The sequence below is a fragment of the Prunus avium genome, chromosome 6, assembly GCF_965620075.1.
Source record: "Prunus avium chromosome 6, drPruAviu1.hap1.1, whole genome shotgun sequence".
NCBI classification, from domain to species: Eukaryota; Viridiplantae; Streptophyta; class Magnoliopsida; order Rosales; family Rosaceae; genus Prunus; species Prunus avium.
This window is the reverse complement of record NC_142289.1, coordinates 4,322,327-4,342,678: the sequence shown is the minus strand read 5'-3', so window position 1 is coordinate 4,342,678 and position 20,352 is coordinate 4,322,327. Positions and strand designations below refer to the sequence as shown.

The following is a 20,352-nucleotide window of genomic DNA, read 5'->3' as shown; positions in this document are numbered from 1 at the left end:
CTTCTGGGAGGAAGGGCTAGTTGGCTTACCTCGTACCTTCAGGATGATGTTGCAAAGTTACAAAGTCCTTGTGAATTGGATGACTTGTGCCACATGGAATGTGCCTAGGCAGTAAAACTTTCCTTCTTCACAATTTAGTAGAGTTTTTGCTAGAGGGTTAACATCGACGTGCACATGAGTGACTGTCGGCCGTCAATGATTACTGTGAAGTTCACATCCATGATGGTTAACAGTCATCCACACACCATGGCTGAGCGGCTCTCCTTGTGATTATAAATTTAGTTTCAAATAAATGATGTATCCAATATACAGAGTTTACAAACCAGCTTTCCAGGTGAAGGCCGTCATTTCTCCAAAGTTCAATACTAGGACTTGGCCCAAAATGATATCCATACAAAGATGGCCCATGCATCCATGCACACCGTTTTGATAGGTTTTTTTTAATTTAATTTATTTATTTAATGATTTTTAATTTGGGAAAATAAGATCGTACCAGTAGTACTAGTAATTGGCTACGTGTTCCCACTGTCCGATTGATGTCTGGACTCTGTGTAGAGCTGACTTCTATAGCAACCTAGCGTCAAATCTCTGAAGATCACAGATTCCAATCTAAAACCCTAGATTATCTCAATTCAATCCTAAACCCTCAAATCCCAATCCTTCCTCGATTCCAATTCACTTGAAACTTCTAACCCATCTCTCCGTTTCCAGCTCATTGAAGACCCAATTGCGCAGATTTCATCTTAATGTATAAAGGCTGCAACTTTATCCACAAAATGGGATTAATTGCTAGGGTTTTGGCGTGGAGAACCTAAATCCGATCTGAAAAGGAGCGTCGAAGTCTCAATTCAATGGATAGAAATGGTTTTCTGACAGTGTTCTTATTTATCTTCATTGTTGCGGAGGCTTCCAATGCTTCTTTGCTCTCCAAGCATAGAATTTTGATTGGTGAGCCTCAAAAAGACAATTCGACAGTACCAGTAACTCTCTTTTCCCTCTCTTAGAGTCTAAATTACTTGTTTTTAGGTCAAAAATCGGTTTGGTTTATTTATTTTCATAAATTTTAGGGCAAGGATTCTCCGGTGCCAAGTCCTCCTCCGCCTCCTCCGTCTCCTACCCCTCCAGTTTCAAGTTCTGGTGGCAAGAGGTCGGTTCCTAAGGCGGATGATGATCCAAGTAAAAACAAAACGGACTCTCTGCCACCCGCCAAGACTCCGAAAGCGGATCCAGGTCCAAGGGGTTTGAATAATAATACTAAAACGGATGAAGGGAAGGATCCGAATAAAGAAAAGAAGGATCCAAATCCGACGCCTCACAAGGAATCCAAAGAGGATCCAAACCCGGTTCCTGCTACGACACCGAAACAGGATCCGAATTCAAAGCCGTTGAAAGATGAACCGAATTCGGCGAGTGCACCTCCTGAAGGTGGTAAGGTAAAGAATAAGGAGGACTCCCCTGAAGGTGGTAAGGTAAAGAGTAAGGAGAAGAAGGAGAAGAACGATAATGTGAACAATTCGCAGAATGCGGATAAGGAAAGCTGCTATGGGATAATCAAAACATGCAAGGTCAAGGATGTGGCGGTTGCTTGCATTAAGAGCTTTGATAGTGGTAATTCACATAACTGTTGATAGTACATTGAGGTTGAAAAGTTGTGTTTGTTTAGAGTGATTATGTGAAAAATGTTTTTACAAAATTAGGATGCTGAGATTGAATTAAAACATTTTTTATTTTTTTTGGGCATTGTGTTTTGCTTGATTGCATGCATACTACATTGGAATGCCTGATGACAATTTTCGTGGTGTGCATTTGTGCTATCGCTAGAACTGATATTAGGTTGTCATTAGTATCAATGGTATGACTTATGCATTTGGTGTTTAGACTTATTCATTACAAGTTATATATGTATAATTGCATAGAAACTTGGTTTGTTCTCGTGATAGTAAGGCTTTTCCTCTTGGTAATTAAGTTTATAAGCATGTATATGATACGTCAAAATAAAACATGGACACATCTACAATTTGGATTGGTAGATGAATGCCCTTGAGTTGTAGGCCTCTACGTTCATAAGAAGAGTTTGACATTATCTGAGGATTTTCTCTTGGATATAGGTAAAATTTATAAAACGTATTAACCAAAAAGTAAATGCTTAAAGGCGGCCAGCTGTGCCAATTACTTCTCAGAATTGCTTTGATGTCATAGTCACATCTCCTGCAATCTTGCAGACAGTTTCTGGAACATACATAATGAACACAATTGCTGATTTTGCTTAAATTCTGGCTAATGTAGTTTGATGATTATGAAGAGCAGTATTAGACTCAACTTCATTAGTGTCTAAGATTAAGATGATCATAAGCTATGCATATTTTGTGATCGAGATGTTCTCTGTGGTTTACATGAGTAAGTGGAGATGTTAAATTGCGTTATGTGCCTAGTGAAATTACATCCAGTATCCACTGCTTTACTATACATTTTGTTTATTAAAGCAGTGAATGCAGAGTGCTTAACATAAATCAATACCATTTGACCTCATAATAAAATCACTCATTTTATTTTCCTTTCCCATGTTGCAGGGTCTAAAGAAGTGGTCATTCTGGTCCAAAACGTTGGAGACAGCACTTTGAAGGCAAAGGTTTCTGCAGAAAATACCAAGATGGACCTAGAGATTGCCAAACACCAAAATAAGAAGGTAAAGTTGATAGGAAATTCTACTACAATGTGCATAGCATAAGCATAGAAGCTTTTCAGTGCTGGATGACGAATGCTGTCCAGTGGTGAAATTGCAATGCTCACAGGAGAGTTCCTCATCATAACTCTGCTACTTTGTTGTTGTTTTCCTGATTGGTTGTTTTCGGTAGTGATTAGAAGTTATAGCTTTTTATATCTTAAAAAAAGGGCATTGTTGGCATGATTAATAAGAGTCCATTTGGTAGGCTGTTTTTTGGCAAAAGAAAATTAAAGCGAGAGTTGAGAGAGAAGAAATGAAACATAGAATGGCTTTCTAAAATGAAAACTAAAAACTATTTTAGATGGTTTTTAGTTTTAATTCTCTTCTCCCCCCCTGGACAATAAAAAAAGTATATTCCCCCTCTCTTCACCTCTCTCATCTCTCTTCTTCCTCCTCTCTGTCTTTCTCCCCTCGAAAATGTTGGGAATATAGTAGAAATTAAAATCATGGCTGAGATATGCAGAAGGGAGGAGGAAGGTGTATGAGAAGGGACATTGAATCTTCCCTACTGCTGTTTCGTGTAGAACTGAGATGTTGAAAGGACCTTGTTTGTGTCTAAAACACCCAGCTGAATTTGTAATTCAGTGCAAAAGACTTGTCATTGGATGCATAACCTTACTACAATGTGTTAACCTGCTTCCTATGGGGGCTCATTATTTGCTGGCATGGATGAACCATGAAATTATACTTGTGGTTTTCTGTTACTGTTTTGTGGGGCTTACATTTGCATTTTTCTAAAAGCAAAATCGCAATGTTGATTTGTTTGCCTTTTCAGGTCAATATATCACTTGATATTGATAGAAGCACCAAAATAACTCTAAATACTGGAAACAGAGAATGTGAGATTCATATGGACCCTCCAGTATCTGATGGAAATTTTTTCCTGCGTCTTCCTTCTTATGAGAAGGTAGTGACCCCAATCAATGGTGCTTACTTCTTGATTGTTACAGTGCTAATATTTGGAGGGACATGGGCTTTCTGCAAGGCTAGGAAGAGGAAACAGCGTACTGGAGGTGGAGTTCCATATCAGGAACTTGAAATGGGATTGCCAGAATCTGTTTCCGCAACTGCTGTAGAAACGGCTGAAGGCTGGGATCAGGGTTGGGATGATGATTGGGATGGAGATAATGCAGTGAAGTCACCGGGGGCGCATCTTGTGGGAAGCATCTCGGCGAATGGCCTTACTTCTAGGTCTGCAAACAAAGATGGGTGGGAAAATGACTGGGATGATTAGTTAGTTTAAAACAGCCAAAAAGGGGCCCAGAATAGAGTTTGCCCAAAAAGATGGAGGAAGAGAAAATGGGAAAGAAGATAAAGAAGGATTGGGTACACAACAAATAGGAAAATCTGAGATACAAAATGAAACCATTTTCGACTAGTGGTTTTTGTGTAATAGGGAGATCCCATAAAATAGGTCTGTATAAGTCATTCATTTTTACTGTAATTGCAAGAGGTAATATATTTTTGGCCGAACTACACTCTTTGCTCCACTTGGTTCGATTTCTTCAATTCAAATTGCACAATGTTAACCTTGCAATATTTTTTTCTTAATTGTACTTCTTATCCTTTCTTAGAATTCTGTAAACTAGTACATTACTAAGACAAAGAACATTTACATAAGTAGCATGTGATCACCGAGCCCCTTATTAGCAGTGACTCTTTCTTATTAGCTAATAGCAATTCAAAAAATGAAGTTCAGCTAGGAAACTCCATGTGAAATGGAGACTGTTCAAGTTATACTGGGACCTTTTTCGAGGATCAACAAAATAAAAGATCATATTACACAATGAAAGTTCAAAGTAGGCATTGTTCAAGTTGAAGTAAAACCAACTCAGGCAACTTCTTGTAAGATAAAGCACCAAAGCTTTGCGTTATATCATACCTCCTCTGCCTGCAATGATCCAAATTTGTGCACTGTGAGAAGCAAAATATTAACAGTAACAGAGGACTAAAAACAAGTTGTATGGAGGTAGGTAGCTCCAAAAACCCAATTGAAAATGCGTTGCCTTTGCATTTTGCTTCCCATGTTCAGGTTGGTAAATTTTGTACTGCGCCCCAAACTGGGACCCAACATGAGAAACAAAAGGCATTGGTGGTGCCTGTCACTCAATTTGAAATAAAAACACCGCACAGCATACAGATATGGTATGTTTTTCACCTTTTTGTTAGCAGGTCAGGTCCCATGAAAATGGTGTCAGATCACAGACGTCCCTATCCAAACCAAAGTTACCAATTTGTAGCGCATGCATACTTTTATTTCACTGTAAATCATAGATTCTAGCACAGTTTCAATGTAAATCACACATTCTCTGGAACCCAAGTACACCGCTGCATTATTTTATATTTCTGAGTCACAGTGCACTAAAGATGAGATAGCATATAAAAGTATACACAAATCAACTTACTTTGGAGACATTGATTCTGTGTAAATACAGTGTTTTTTTTATTTAACTAAAAGAATTGCTTGTGTTCTGTTGGCCCCGACAAGACTTCTTCAAAATGGCCTCACCGTTGAGGTCCTTAGTGGAAGCGTGGTGGGTCTATGTATCATTCTGTTTCTCGTTAAAAAGCAGACAAAATAATCAAAGGCAAAAACTTTCTGGTCCTAAAATGCATCGATTTCCAAGGTGGTCTTTTTTTTCTGAGTCTCCACCTTAATCAACTGGTTCAGATTTGGTTGGTTCGTATGTACATGTTGCGTGACTATAAATCAAAAAACTCTTTTATTGTATCAACTGGTTCAGATTTGGTTGGTTCGTATGTACATGTTGCGTAACTAGAAATCAAAAAGCTCTTTTATTGTAATTTGCAGGACATGGCATGATTGCCATGCACTGCATTATAATCACTGTTGGAAAAAGCTTTGTAAGTGGCTTTGAGGAGCTCCATGTGAGGTGCTTTGATGATGTCCACGGCCGTTTGATTAGGTTCCCCTCGGGTCCAGAACCCTTTGATTAAACAAAGCTTCACATCTAAGGGATTAATTATTGACCATACTTGCAGGAAGAAACAGAGCTTTTGGAATTATGATAAAGAACACACTTGTGTTGATTATTAGGGTCAGTGGAGTACGCATAAATATGCACATGATGGTGTTTGATTTTAAATGCCAAAGTTATTATTATCCATGTTTCGCCTAATGTGCAAGATATTCTTTAACTCAAGTAAAACTTATTGAAATTAAGCAGAGTTGTAGTATAAATAAAGCAACATGGCATGGGCAACAGAAAAGTGTAACTAAAGCAAGAGGGTGTTGCTCTTTTAGACATTACTTATATTCTAATCTTACTTATATTATTGTTATTGTATTCTCTTCTCTTGTTTGAGGCTCTATTTGGCCTTTGAATTGAACCCTTGAGGCATTACTTAGGATCAGAGTTAGGTGAACTAGCATCAAGTGCATTGGGGTTATTAATATTTGTATTGAATCTTAAGATTTTGAGAGTCGTTGTGGGGTATACTGAGAGATCTTGAATCTAAACACCATTCAAATTGTCCCATTTCAAACCGGTGAAAAGCAATCCGGCACCATACAAGTGCTATAGAATTCAACAGGCAAAAAAGTACAGACAAAAATACAATACTCTTAAAAGGATTGAAAGACATGGAAATAGACCTCCAACACTATATTCTTTTTTTCTTTTGCTTGAACCAAACCGGATTGTTCTTCACCGGAACATACGAACCTGTTACTTTTCTTAATCTGTAAACTAAATTTATTCTAATTCCTCTTGGACTTCTGAAGGGCATTGGATGAGTTCTAAAATGTTGATTACTTCATTCATGTCTGGGCGATTCGATGGCACTTGAGATGCACATATCAAACCCAGCTTGACCACTGGAATTGCCTCATCAGCTGGAAAATTCCCCAGGAGCTTTTGGTCAAGGCATTCCTCTACCCTGCCTTCCTCCAGTGCTCCCCTCACCATGTCACAAAGTACCACCACATCATCCTCCATATATTCCACAGGCCGCTTCCCTGTCACCACCTCCAAAACCAAGATTCCGAACCCATACACATCACATTTCTCGGTAATCTTAACCGTTTGACATGCAAACTCAGGCGCCATGTAGCCAAGTGCACTTTGGATTTTGCTGCTTAAGATGCACCGGTCTAACGTTGGCAACAGCCTTGCCAGGCCAAAGTCTCCTACCTTTGGAGCACCAGAGCTGTCTATCAAAACGTTAGTTGATTTCAAATTGTAGTGAATTATGTTTATTTGGTGCAAATGAGCCAAACCCTTTGCCATCCCTAGAATTATGTTGAACCTCTGTCGCCAAGTGAGGCAGCTTTTTCCAAGTCCATCATGCAGATTCTTATACAGACTCCCGCAAGGTATATACTCGTATATGAGGAGCTGCAACGATGGAGTCCAGTAATATCCTTCAAGTGCCACAAGATTATGGTGCTTGATCTTTCCAAGTCCTTTAACTTCCCTCTCAAAATCTTCTTGGGACTTGATCAAACTTGAGACTGTTAGCTTTTTTATTGCAACTGAACGCCCATCTCTAAGGACTGTTCTGTACACTACTCCAAACCCACCACGACCAAGTTCACAGTCCTTGTTGAGCAAGGCTTGGGTCCCGGCACCAAAGTCAGCATCACCAGAAAACATGACAAGCTTGCCGTAGTTTGGATCAGTAGTAGGGGAACAACTATAATCTTCCCCACCAGATAACTCGAGAGGAGCAGCAGAACGTGAAACTGAAGACCGCGCATGGATATTGAGGACAGTAACAGCTATGACACCAATGGCAATGAATGCAGCTGCGCCTATAGCAATGAGAGCTGATATGCTGAATATGATCTTGTGACCATGAGTTGGTGAGGAAGAACTGCCAATGGGGTTGGAAGAATTTGGGTTGAGGACAATGGGTTTGGGGTGGACGGAAGTGCAGGAACGGTTAACAACAGATCCGCATAGGGATGGATTGCCCGAGACAGATGAGGGTGAGATAGTGTTGAAGAAGCCCCCTAAGGGTAGGTCACCCTGAAGGTGGTTATGGGAGACATTGAAGTAGAGGAGGTGGGAAAGATTTGTCAGCTCTTTTGGTAAGCTTCCAGAGAATTTGTTTAAAGACAAGTCTACATATTGAAGATTGGTAAGGTTTGCAATGGCTGCAGGAATAGGTCCAGTTAGGTTGTTCTGGGACAGCATCCTGTATAATTGGAGCACATAAAAGAAAAACAATTCAGAACAATGTAAGCTTCATATCATATAATTGTAAATGAATTAATATAAAAACAACACTGCTATTATATATACTACCAAAACAAACGAAAAAATGAATGGGTTGACCAAGTTAATATTATTTATGTCCAAGAAATTACTGGAGTGTGCTAAATGATAACTGATCGAAAGATTTTAATTTCATCAATCAAAATGGATCTTGCCCACCCTTGTTCAATCAAAATGCCATTATACACTTGATGAAAAAAACACATTGGAAAAACAGCTTCAGTTTAGCTACCTCAAGTTATAAATTTAATTAGAAAAATTAAGAACTTTCTAATGTAATTAAGTCAGATGTTGGCTTTCTATTTGTTGTAAATCGTATGTAAAGGAAGAGAACTACTAAAGGAGATAAACAGAATAAGAAAGCTTACAGAGATGTTAGAGATGAGCACTTCTCAATCTGAGATGGAATTTTCCCAGTTAGAAAGTTCTTCTGCAGCCTTAGTTCCTTGAGTGAGACTACCCCTCCAATTTCAGAAGGAATGCTTCCATTTAGTTGATTGTCACTCAAGTCAACAACAGATGCTGTCTTTAATTTACCTATACTTGCTGGAATAGAACCCAGGAGATGGTTCCCAGACATATTCAAGAACTGCAAGCTACTAAGAACCCCAATGTCGGATGGAAGCACATCAGAAAATTCATTGGAAGACAAATCCAAGACCTGAAGACCCCCATTAGAGGCTTCCATTGATGTCAATGAACTATATTCAGCACTTCCACTTAATCGGTTGCCAGAAAGAGAAACACTTTGTATACGAAGCTTAAAAATCCATGAAGGAAGTTTACCTGCCAACAGATTATGGCTAACATCTATAGCTAAAAGTTTGATGCAATTAGTCAATGACTCTGGCACGCTTCCAGTAAATTCATTCCTAGATAAATTTAACTTTTCAAGTAGCTCCAGATTTCCAAATGAGCTTGGAATTCCCCCAGAAAAATTATTACCAGAGATATCTAACATCTCAAGGCTCCTCAAATCACCAAACCAATTTGGAATTTGACCAGCAAAAGAATTCCCCTGTAAACTCAGAGAACTGCATGAACTAAGTCTCTGAATTGACTCCGGAATGCTCCCAGAAAAGAAATTTTCACTAAAATCAAGCAACTTCAAAAGTAAACAACTTCCAATATCCCAGGGAAGCTTCCCCGAAAACCAGTTTTTTCGGAAGTTAATTACTCTCAAATCATACAAATTTTCCATACCTTCAGGAACTTCTCCCTCCAGCAAGTTATCTGACAAGTCAAGTGCTTGAAGGCCCCTCAAATACCAAATCCCAGATGGCAATTTCCCAGATAGCTGATTAGAGGAAAAGTTCACCGCCACCAATGTCTGGCATAAGCTCAAAGACTGAGGAATCTGCCCTGTGAGATTGTTTCTAGCAAATGAAACCACTCTCAGCGACCCACATTGCATAAAAAACTCATCCGGGATCGGCCCAGAGAGGCTGTTCTGGCTCAAATCAATGACTTGTAAGCTTCCAAGGTGAGGGAGATCAGGGTTTATGGTCCCAGTGAAGTTGTTATTAGCAAGTGAGAGTATTTGAAGGAATTGCAACCTCAAAAGGCCTCGGCCTACATGCCCAGATAGAGAAAAGCCGTCAAGAACAAGTTCAGAGACTCGGTTGGTTCTTGGGTCGCATTTAACACCAATCCAGCTGCAAGGATTGTCGTCATCTTCGCTCCATGAAGTAAGCTTGGCTTTTGGGTCTCGAAGCCCGGCCTTGAACACGATCAGGCCCAGAACGTCGTCGTTGAAAACAGGTTCTAAAGCACGTACGAGGAGAGGAGCTAGAAAAATGAAAAAGAAGAGCTTGAATGCCATCTCCAAGTCCAATATCTCTGACAGCACAAAGTGACTGCTCTGCTACGCCCCCATGAAAGTTTCAAGGTCCGGAAGCTTCCAGTTCTGAAGAGAAACAGTGAGAAGTAAGGTGAAGAAGGCGAAGGCAGCAGAGTGAAGCCACAAAAGGACGCGAAAAAACAGAGGTCAGAGATTAAAAAAGCTAATGAATTTCTCAGAGGCTTGAAACTCGAAAGCAAACAAAAACAGAGAGAGAGGATTTTGGTGAAGTCTCTCTGAACAGACAAATGCACTAAGCCATGTGTAATAATGGACAAAGCAAAAGAACAAAGGTAAAGTAACCCACCAACAACAATTACAACACCTCTCCACTTTTTCCTGCTTTTCCCTTTTCTTTTTAATTTTTTCTTTCGAATTCGTTTAATAAAAAGAAAAAGAAATGACAAGTTCAACCAAGTTGATCAAGAATAAATGAACAACCACTGTAAGAGGCCCAATTGAACACAAGCTTGTAACTTGGAATTGGAAGATAGTGATTAAAGGTTGAGTCTTTGAGCTGTAAGAATGAAGAAGGAATCTGGGTTTTCTGAGATGAAGTGGGCTGATGCGAAAGCTCGCCGTGAAAGGGGCGGGACTGAGAGAGAGCAATGAAATTCGAACCCTAGTGAGGGGAGGAAGCCATTAAAGAAAGGTGGTGGTGGGGAGTCAGCTCTTGTCAGAGAGAGTGTAGGTTGGTCTACAAGACTATAAATAACACACAGAGAGAGTGAGAGAGAGAGAGAGAATGATAATGGTGGGGGTGTGGGAGTGGCTGGGCTCTCTGGCGAGAGAGTAAAAGCGAGACATTAAAAGCTTCTAACGGCGAAGAAAGAGAGAGTATGTGTGTAAGATATGCTGAGCCAGCTCTATTTATTTTATTGCCTGTATTGGCTTCGTACGTGGCACATGAGCATTTGGTCAAACTAGAATCCGATGTGTTATCCACTTGGCTTTGACCCTTTTTTTATAAATAAAAACTTGGTTGCAACAAGAATAACATTGTTTTGCTATCCCAGCTAATAATGCTATAACAAGTGAAAAAATTATTACGCATGTCATAACTATTAGTCAGGGGTAGCAAAACAGTGTTATTTCCGTTTCACGAAAGTGTTTCTCATTTTTTGTTATCCTTGTTTCAATAAATGCCATGGATAATCTTAAATTTGAGTATGTGACAAAATTGTAACCCTACTCACAATAAAGGAACTAGAATTCCATGTGTGAGGGGCCCTCTTATAAATATATATATATATAATATGAAATGTTTACAATTTGTTTTTTTTATAGTAATCTATACATTAATTGAAAGAGCCATTAAACTCAATAGATAATAAATCTTCATAAATCCAAACAAACCATAAGTAAAGAGAAAACAATTAAAAATATATACAAGAGAAAGATGAACAAATCTGAATTAAGTGAGTCAACCTGTGACATGACGGACTTAGAAATTTTTCAGAGAAGGGGCAATATTTAAAAGACTACAAATTTGAGCTGGAGGATAATAAGATGGTTAAAGTGATAATTTTACGAAAGTCAAAATTGCATCAATCAATACTCCCCGTTTCATTAAACATCTTTTGAGCTGGAGGATAACAAAGACGGCGTTGTTTGCCTGCAAAAAATTGAAAACAAAAAAACCCAAGTCATCTTCCTCGTTTTGAAACCCCTTGCAACACACCTCAGATGTAGAACCTTGGGACTAGCAGAGGTGCATACTCCAGCCTCTCCATAGGATTTTTCGGCAAGAGAAGGTGCAGCTGCACCTCCTTGAGCCTCTGTAGGTCCGCCATTGGAGTCAACCCAATTGACACTTAATAATATATTATACAGAGAATAAGAGAATAAATAGTCACAAATCTGGCAAGAGAAATGGTTGAAATGACTCTTAAATTTGGAGGACTTGTGTAAAAAATAATAGTATGTACACTAAATATTTAGAAAATTGATCTAAAACATGAAAAAAAAGATATAGATTTGAAGAGAAAACCAAGAAGTATTAAACGTACCATAAAGATATTAATATATAATATTTGTAAATATAAAAATGAGAGGGTCTGGGACCACATTGGTCCCTCAGTGGCTCCACCCTGCCTATTCGTATGGGATTCTTGAGGTCTCTGACCAAGTAAGTCAAATCATTAGAATATACAAATATAGATAAGTGCATTGGCATGTCAAGCTTTTACCTCTTTATTTTCGGATAAAGTTTGAAGATTAACGTAAACAAGAATGTACCAGATAAGAAGCGTAATTTAGGATCAACTAGTAACATAAAAATTATGTCAAAGCTACAATACAACTCGACAAAGTTTGCTTAATTCGTACTGCATAAAATTTGAGTGCATGATTTCCCATCTCTGCACTCTTCTTTCTAGTGTTCATCATCCATTGCTTTTTCTTAACTTTTTCTGTCCTCCATTAGCAAGTGTACTCAAATTTCCTTCTACATGTATTAACGGTTTTAAAAATTAAAAAAAAAAAACCATTATAGGTTGGTCGACCAACTAAACACCAAGCTTTGTCTCTGTTCAAACTTCAAACACTGAGAAAACGAACTCCACCTACTTACCCCTTCCAGATTTCACTTAGTTTGACTTTTGGAAACTCAAATCTAGTATTTGACCAATTAAACTGACGCTCAAGTCTCAAGTATCCATGGTGATGGTGTAAGAAATCCTCTACCTGTTTTTCCAGTTTCCACACTCACCCATCAGTCCCTCTCTCTCTAGGATCGATGTTTTTACACCTGATTAAAATAAAGTCTATCTTAAATGTGCTTCTTGGGAGAGATGTCACAGATGGTAGATGAGTGCCGTAAATGGCGCTTTCTATAATAATCAAACCCTTTGTCAAAGTCCTCCACTTTTAAAATAGAATCCATGGTTGGTTTGGTTTCTTTCTAGACAGAAAGCATAAAGAATTTAGAATTCATAGCACCACTGAGGCCCAAATGGGTTTTGTCTATTGGGCTATCTCCAAATATTGGGATGGCCCAAGAGAAGATTGGCAAGCAAGTGATTAAGAGGCATGCACAGGGAAGGTAATGCATGTGTTTAGTTTCCCAGATGGTTTAGGCTTTTTATGCTTTGGCACACTTGTAAGAGAGAGAAGCTGCTAATTTGAGGTGCCTTGCTTGGCTTTTGATTCAAGTGTTGCAAAGATGTTTTGTCCTCTAATTTGCATCAATTCCTTTCTTTGTCTATGTATGTGACCCCATGTTCATGTTATGAATGTCCCAAAAATTCAAGCATACACTTCATCACACCATCCCTTTTGCTTGATGGTGTAGTAATGTTCATCTATGCAATACTTGCATACCGTTTTTGTTTGATGTGTAGACCTAGATTTACAAAACGAAGAAAGTTTACTACGATTATTTTACGTCCTTTAGGTTTCATCATTTGATAAGATGATTTTGAGCAAGTTTATGTGTTAGAGTAGATTTTGATTTGACTCGATAAGAAATTACATAAGATCTTAAACTAAAACATCTCAAATGATATCAGAATGATTATTGTACCACACATATATTTCAATTAAGGATAAAGCAAAACGAGCTAATCTATGAATCACAAAATTGACTTCACGATATACAAAATAAAATGAAACAATAATCAGTTGCGAATAACATTATTATGATTATGAAAAGGTTTATTGAACATTATTATGTACCAAAATAATGAACCTACATGTATAATAATGTACCAAAATTTAAGCTAAGATTTATTGAAATTTCATATTAGTTAAGGATGATTATGTTGTATGCGGTACGACATTAAAATTAATGTCGTAAGAAATAACAAGCACCACGTCACTTTACCAGGATTCAGTGGGCTCGCGCGGGACGTCTCAACTACCTGATGATTGCGTGTCACCGCGGTATTAACCAAGATTCTTTTTCTACTAATTTTCCTGGGAAACAAACACGCTTCAATTGGCGCGTACCTCGACTCACGGCGCATTTTAGCAAAGGCCCTAAAGCCCTTAAAACTTCCCCTAATTTAACTGCGGTTCTTCAATTTTCTGCTGATTTTCCAACTCTCAGTGCGCAATATTCTAAGTATATAAACATCATCTCCAACTCCAACAACCTCTCACTCACCTATTTCCTCGTCAGCTTCGCCTCAATTTCAAACCCTTCTCTAAATCTCTCTCGAGGCTCACAATGAGCGTGACGTTGCAGTCGTTCTCGCTCTTAAACCCTAACCCTAGTTGTGGATTGAAGAAGCCGGCTCCGCTGGCCTTGTGTTCATCACCTTCGTCTTCTCTGCGGTTCGATCAGTTGACTGGAGCTCGCGGTTATGGAGCCCCTATTGTCCTCCCGAAAGGGCTTGACGGAGCTTATCTTTCACTGCACCGACGGAGCTTGTGGACTCGACCAATTGTCGCTGCCGCTGCTTCACAGGAGGAATCGGTGAGTTGAATTTGTGAGTTTTCTTTTGTTTTATGATAGGACTAAGAGTGTTTGGGTGTTTTCATTTGTTCAGGTCGTGGAAATGGGGGATTGAGGTTAATGTATGCCATGTGTTTGATTGCGTAATGCTTTTACTTGGGTGGGATTATGTCAAGTTTTGATTTTTGGCACTTGGAAACAAGTATGAATATTTTCTGAAATTTGAGTTTGAGAAATTATGTATCATTCACCCTGTTTTTTAACTCTATGTTTGATCATTGTCTCGTGAAGATTTAAAGGCCTGCTAACCAATTAGATTTGATAGGAAGAGAGTTATATGCATGATCTGGGATTGATTTATCGTTCATTCGGGGTGCAACTTGTTCACTTATCATGACATTGATTTGAATTTTCTTTCCTAGAAGCATCCAGAGATTGAGGCGGAGAAAGAAAAGGATAATGCCAAATTGAAATCTGAAGAATCAGAAGAAGCTTGGAAACAGACTCTGGCCGCTTTCAAAGAACAAGCCTTAAAGACGCAAAGCATCTCACAGGAAGCATATGAGTTATACTCTAAGAAGGCATTAGTTATTTTGAAAGAAACTTCAGAGCAGTTAAAAATACAGGCTGATAAGGCAAGGATTGATTTGAGTGAGATAGCAAAAGAAATCAGTGAAGAAGGTAAAGAATATATCTCCACAGCTGCAAAGAATTCCCCCGAGCCAGTGAAGGAAATTGTTGAAACATTTAACTCATCAGCTGATGATCTGAATGATGTTTCAAAAGTCCGCGACTTTCATGTTGGGATACCTTATGGTATGTGTAGCTTATTTAAAGACCGTGATGCCTTGTGGTTTTTCTTTTCTTTTTTCTAAAGCTTTTAAGTACACATTTGCAAGGTACTTTTGGTCATATCATATGCTTATGCTTTGCAGGTATTTTTCTTTCTCTTGGTGGCTTCCTTTCCTTTATGGTAACGGGAAGCACCTCTGCAATTAGGTTTGGGGTTATCCTTGGTGGCGCTCTTTTGTTTTTAAGCGTTTCAAGTTTAAGATCATATAAGCAAGGAGAATCATCTCCTTTAACCTTGAAAGGGCAGGCAGGTTAGCACTGGTTTATTTTTATAAGATACATATCGGAGCTTATCCAGTTTTTTTTTAAATTTATATGATTCAGTTGATTTTTTTTTCTATAACTTAAATGCTTATAATGTACTGCTGGACCTGCAGCTATAGCCAGTATAATTTTTCTGAGGGAGGTACGCTTTCTGGCTCAGGTTAGAAATTCTTTCTTTTCTTATTTTAAATATGAAGTTTCTTTACTGCTCTAATTGATCTGTCTTCCAAACTTCTGATATTTCTTGTTTCTGTTTATCCTATTTGCAGAGGTCGTCATTTCCGAATTTGACCACAACCCTTGTCAGGTTATTATGATTCACATGTCCTCTCATTTTTGCGATGCTATTTTCTTTCTAGCTTTCTTTCATCAGAGGGAAATTACCCTGGTCTTTCAAGGATATTGAAACAATTATATAATCATTACATAGAATTGTTTTTTCTCTCAGAATCCATGTTCTGTGAATAAAAAATCCTGTGGCTTTGGGAAAGACTTAATGGCATATAGTTTTAGAAGAACAGGTTGAGAGAGGGAAAATAATGGAAAAGACTTGCATGGCTGATCAGAGTGGATATTGATGTGTCATTTGGTGATCCTTTGACCTTGCATGGTTCTTTGTTGTTTTTGACTAGATGGCCTCTAGATACTATAGATTGCCGACTACCTCCTAACATCTTCATCAGGCATAAAAATGCTAAACTAGATAATGTTGATTTATGTTTATTTGAGATGAAGATAAAATCTTCTTAGGCCTGTATAAACAAGCTAAATTTTTTTATGCTTCCTTGATATGAAATTGAGGACAAAATTGCTTTGTCTGACCTCTTTGAATTCCTGTATGCATAATAATGAGGTTTCCAAACATCTCTCCTTCAGAGCTTAAAAGAGATTGCTATCTGATAAATTGATTTTTTTTGTGTGCAGTGGAGCAGTTGTAGCTTTCTACGTCTACAAGATTGTACAGAATCGCAAACCTCAAAAGGGCTCCAACTTTGAGAAGGAGACGGAAATTTAGAGCGTGTGCAAGGTTAGTTTGCAGATTGTTTCTTATGTAAAAGTACCAAGGGGGTGATGAATTGCAGTATCATTCAAAGTGTTGGGTTAATTAACAACCTCGTGTTTGAAGTACTGATGTGTACATGGTTTCATGTTTGCAGCAAAGCAAAAGTAACCTTCTTCGTGCAAAACAGGCTGAGGATATTTTGCTGAACGGCAGTAGCTTGTTTGCTTGATGCTGTTGGGAATGAGGCAAGAGAACTTGGGCACATGTCTTTTTCATTTTTCACTTTGTAATATGGTGTTCTTGCTTCCCTTTTGGTGTTAGATATGATGCTGCAACTAGTCGATTTGTCTTTTCACTATTTTTCCCATGCACCTACCTACCTCTGTTCAAAGTTCAAACTTGTATTCCCATTTCCTTCCCAAAAGAGAAATAAAAATAGTTGTATTGTCAAACCTCGATGTCTTTTTTCTAGTAAATTCAAAGAAAAACAATAAATGTCATATTCCCATTCCTAAAGAAGCGTTAATTACGAAGTAAAAATATTTCCAAAAGAAAACGCCAAATTTAATGCTTTTTATTTGTTCTTCTTTCTTTCTCTGAGCAAGCGTCTTCCTTCCCCCAAATTTAATGCTTTGATATTCTTTCCTATTTATTGATGTTATACGCTATGACACAAATTTTTCTAAATGTTAGCTAAAAATTAGGAAGATTGGTATATATAATCTCTCCAATCCTAAAACAAAACAAAACCCTACCTTTTGTTTCGTCCCCCTTCCTAACTGTGGCCAGAACTGAAAACTCTTGTTTCGTCCATTGAAAATTGGAGAAAAAACTTACATCGGAGACTGGTAATCAGAACAATGGACAACCTTCCTGAAGAAATCAGCCCCAAGAGAACAAAAAGATGGATGGAAGCAATGCCAGGGGACAATTATATTCCTGAAGAAGTCATTCACGACATCCTGCTGCACTTGCCCAGCAATTCTCTACTCAAATGCACTAGTGTGCAAGTCACGGAGTTCTCTCTGATCCGAAGCTCTGCCTTCATTCACACCCACCTCAGCCACGCAATCATCAAATCCGATAACCAAAACGACGACGCTCAGTTCCTCCTGCTACAGTCTTTCAATGCAACTCTGTCATTGCATTGGGATCGCAGCCCTACATTTAGTGAGTATTCTAAGCTCATAAATCCATTCGTTGCTTACAATGAACTCCAAGGACGTCCAAAAGACAATTTAGATTTAAGGGTCCGCACGGTCAAGGTGGTCGGAAGTTGTAACGGGCTAGTATGCCTCCATCCATCACCGCCTTACCACGTTAATTTGGAACCCGTGTATTAGAAAGTTTGTGATTTTGCCTTGGGGCACTGTTTCTGCGTCTGAGTATGATCCTAGAAGTTATTCATTGGGCTATGATTCGCGTACCGACGACTATAAGGTTTTGAGATTTGTAAGAGAAAGGCTTGTTTCCTGTGCAGTTGAGCTTTGATCCTTAGCCAGGGGCTCCTGGAGGAGTGTTGTTACTCCAAACTTTGTCCATGAAATGCTTCCCAGTACAATGTCAGGCCCTGTGATTGAACCGGCTTTTGTTAATGGTGCCATGCGTTGGATTCAGGATCGTGTGGATGAGAATGTGATTTTGTCTTTTGATTTGTCCACTGAATCATTTGGCAAGATCCTGTTGCCCAATGCAGATTCAAGAATCAAATTTAGGATGTTTGTAGATTTTCAAGATGCGGAGACTCCCTTGCTTTCTTTGAGAATAATAGAATTCGGAGCACTGCCTTGGTTTCTTTAATGGAAATGCGCAGCAGTTCAATGATAGTGGTTACTTTCACTTGTGGGTGATGAAAGAGTATGGTGTTGCAGAATCATGGTCTAAGTTATTCACTATATCCCCGCAAGAATTTGTGGCAAGGACACCGCCTGGTTTTACAGGAACTAAGATGAAGCTGTTTGGTTTTAGAAAGGGTGGTAAAGTGGTGCTGAAATGGACATCATCGGGTGGTTATAAAGCTGATGATGTTTTTTTTTGCTGGATGGATCCGAACACCAAGGAATGCAATGATTTTCGAATGGATGGCCGCAGCAGCAGCAGAAACTACCACTTGATGGATTCTCGAATGGATGGCTGCGGCAGAAGCAATTACCAGTTCATGGATTCTTTTGTAGAGAGCCTTGTACTGCTGGACCACCCGGATGCTATTTTATTAAATAGTATAGCCGTTTTTTATTTTTTATTTTTTTTAAAAAGAAATAGTATAGCCGACCGGCTATACTAGGATTTTTAATTTTTTTAAAAACTAAATAGTATAGCGCACGGCTATACTCGTTTTTCTTTTTTCTTTTTTTTTTTTCAAAGAAATAGTATTGCCGAACTGCTATACTCGGTTTTTCAATTTTTTTTAAGAAATAGTATAGCCGGTCGGCTATACTGGGTTTTTTAAATTTGTTTTCAAAAGAAATAGTATAGCCGCATGGCTATACTTTCCAATTATTTTTAAAGAAATAGTACAGCACACGGCTATATTGGGTCTTTTTCCAATTTTTAAAAGAAATAATATAGCCGCCCGGCTATACTTGGTTTGTTATTTTTTTTATTTATAAAAATATAGAAATAGTAAAGCCACGCGACTTTACTCGGCTCTTTCTATTTATATATATATATATATACCGAGTATAGCTGTCCGGCGATACTATTTCTTTTAAAAAAAAGTAGAAAACCGGCTATACTTTTTCTTTTTCAAAAAATTAAAAAGCCGAGTATTGCCGGCCGGCTATACTATTTCTTGCAAATAAAATTTAAAAACCGGGTATAGCCGACTGGCTATACTATTTCCTTTTTAAAAATGTAAAAAAAAGAAAAGAAAAACAAAGTATAGCCGTTCGGCTATATAATTTATTTTAAATAAGTTTGAAAAATCGAGTATAGCCGGCCGGCTATACTATTTCTTTTTAAATAAATTTGAAAAACCGATTCTAAAGCTTAGCCAAACGATTCTAAAGCTTAATTGCAATCCAAGTGCACCCATAATCAGCTTTATAATTTCATTTCATGGTTCTTAGGGCATTGATTTGAGTAATCATTCTTTTGTTGTGATGTGTGACCATAGCAAACCTAACAGATCGAACTTGACTACATTGCTAGTGATGTCTGCATAAAGATTCAGATTCATTCAGTAACAAAATTCAAAGCAATAGTGCATCCCCTGCAAATGCAAAGGAATTAGAAAGATCGAACTTGACTACATTTCTAGTGATGATCTTATCTGTTGAAAAGCTTATTTAGTTATACAGAACTACATAGTAAAATAACTTACCTTAACAATGTGAAAAATAAGAAAAGCCACCGTGATATACACAAGCATCGATAACTCCTTCCAGTAAATGTTGTGTGATATAGGTACCTGGACAGAGTTGTTCACAAATTCAATAAAACAGAATCTGAAACAACTTCAAAATTGCAGATAACCAAGAACTCGGAACTGACCTGCTCATCTTGCAATGAAACCATCCGCAACAGAGGAGATGTGCGCTTTAGAGTTTTCTTTTAGTTCATATTAGTGCTTCATCTTTAAACTCGGTCTATATATACACTCACCGCCACGTTTGGACTCCAATTCCAACTGCTTTTCTGCTTCCTGAAAGTCATGTGAAACCTCAAATTCCTTGTTAGTACGTTGATAACAGACCCCTACTCATTGATAGCCCATGAGATCCGGATAGTTGTGTGAAAATCTTACCTTCTTCATCATTGTCTCTTTCTTCCATGTTTATATGCCTTTCATTAAAGCTTTTGTTGCTGTACCAGCCAGAACTCAGAAGAATATCTAATAAGATTATTGGGAGTGTATATTCTGTAGACACTACAGAGAATTTTTTTTAGTTGGATAATGGTTGGTTATTCTACAAAATTTTCCTACATTTTCCCAAATAACTCAAGAAATAGTGACTTTCAGAAGGAACAAAGAAAGTTAATAAACAATCCAGTAGAAGCTTTAAATTATAACAAAATAGTTCAAATGTTTGG

General features: G+C 38.2%; 3 protein-coding genes across 6 annotated transcripts; 2 read left to right on the top strand and 1 right to left on the bottom strand.

The window, feature by feature from the left end:
• Positions 1-496: 496 nt before the first annotated feature.
• Positions 497-4,301, top strand: LOC110771965 (uncharacterized). Of its 2 annotated transcripts, XM_088255465.1 has the most exons (5): positions 497-980; positions 1,068-1,608; positions 2,571-2,686; positions 3,501-3,564; positions 3,676-4,301. In XM_088255465.1, the coding sequence occupies exons 1-5, from the start codon at positions 852-854 to the stop codon at positions 3,957-3,959; spliced, it is 1,134 nt and encodes a 377-aa protein (XP_088111591.1). In that variant the 5' UTR covers positions 497-851; the 3' UTR covers positions 3,960-4,301. The 2 variants fall into 2 exon arrangements, with proteins under 2 accessions (XP_088111591.1, XP_021832013.2); XM_021976321.2 differs by having other exon boundaries at positions 498-980; positions 3,501-4,301.
• A 1,940-nt stretch (positions 4,302-6,241) lies between these two features.
• Positions 6,242-10,644, bottom strand: LOC110771976 (leucine-rich repeat receptor-like protein kinase PXC2). 2 transcript variants are annotated; one of them, XM_088255473.1, is made up of 3 exons: positions 10,113-10,644; positions 8,334-9,871; positions 6,242-7,885 (listed from the first exon to the last, which is right to left on the bottom strand). In XM_088255473.1, the coding sequence occupies exons 2-3, from the start codon at positions 9,785-9,787 to the stop codon at positions 6,442-6,444; spliced, it is 2,898 nt and encodes a 965-aa protein (XP_088111599.1). In that variant the 5' UTR covers positions 9,788-9,871; positions 10,113-10,644; the 3' UTR covers positions 6,242-6,441. The 2 variants fall into 2 exon arrangements, with proteins under 2 accessions (XP_088111599.1, XP_088111598.1); XM_088255472.1 differs by having other exon boundaries at positions 8,334-10,644.
• Positions 10,645-13,750: 3,106 nt separating this feature from the next.
• On the top strand, positions 13,751-16,772 carry LOC110771973 (Transmembrane proteins 14C). Of its 2 annotated transcripts, none has more exons than XM_021976336.2 (7): positions 13,751-14,222; positions 14,624-15,017; positions 15,137-15,304; positions 15,431-15,477; positions 15,587-15,624; positions 16,242-16,344; positions 16,475-16,772. In XM_021976336.2, the coding sequence occupies exons 1-6, from the start codon at positions 13,974-13,976 to the stop codon at positions 16,330-16,332; spliced, it is 987 nt and encodes a 328-aa protein (XP_021832028.1). In that variant the 5' UTR covers positions 13,751-13,973; the 3' UTR covers positions 16,333-16,344; positions 16,475-16,772. The 2 variants fall into 2 exon arrangements, with proteins under 2 accessions (XP_021832028.1, XP_021832029.1); XM_021976337.2 differs by having other exon boundaries at positions 13,753-14,222; positions 14,627-15,017.
• Positions 16,773-20,352: the final 3,580 nt, after the last annotated feature.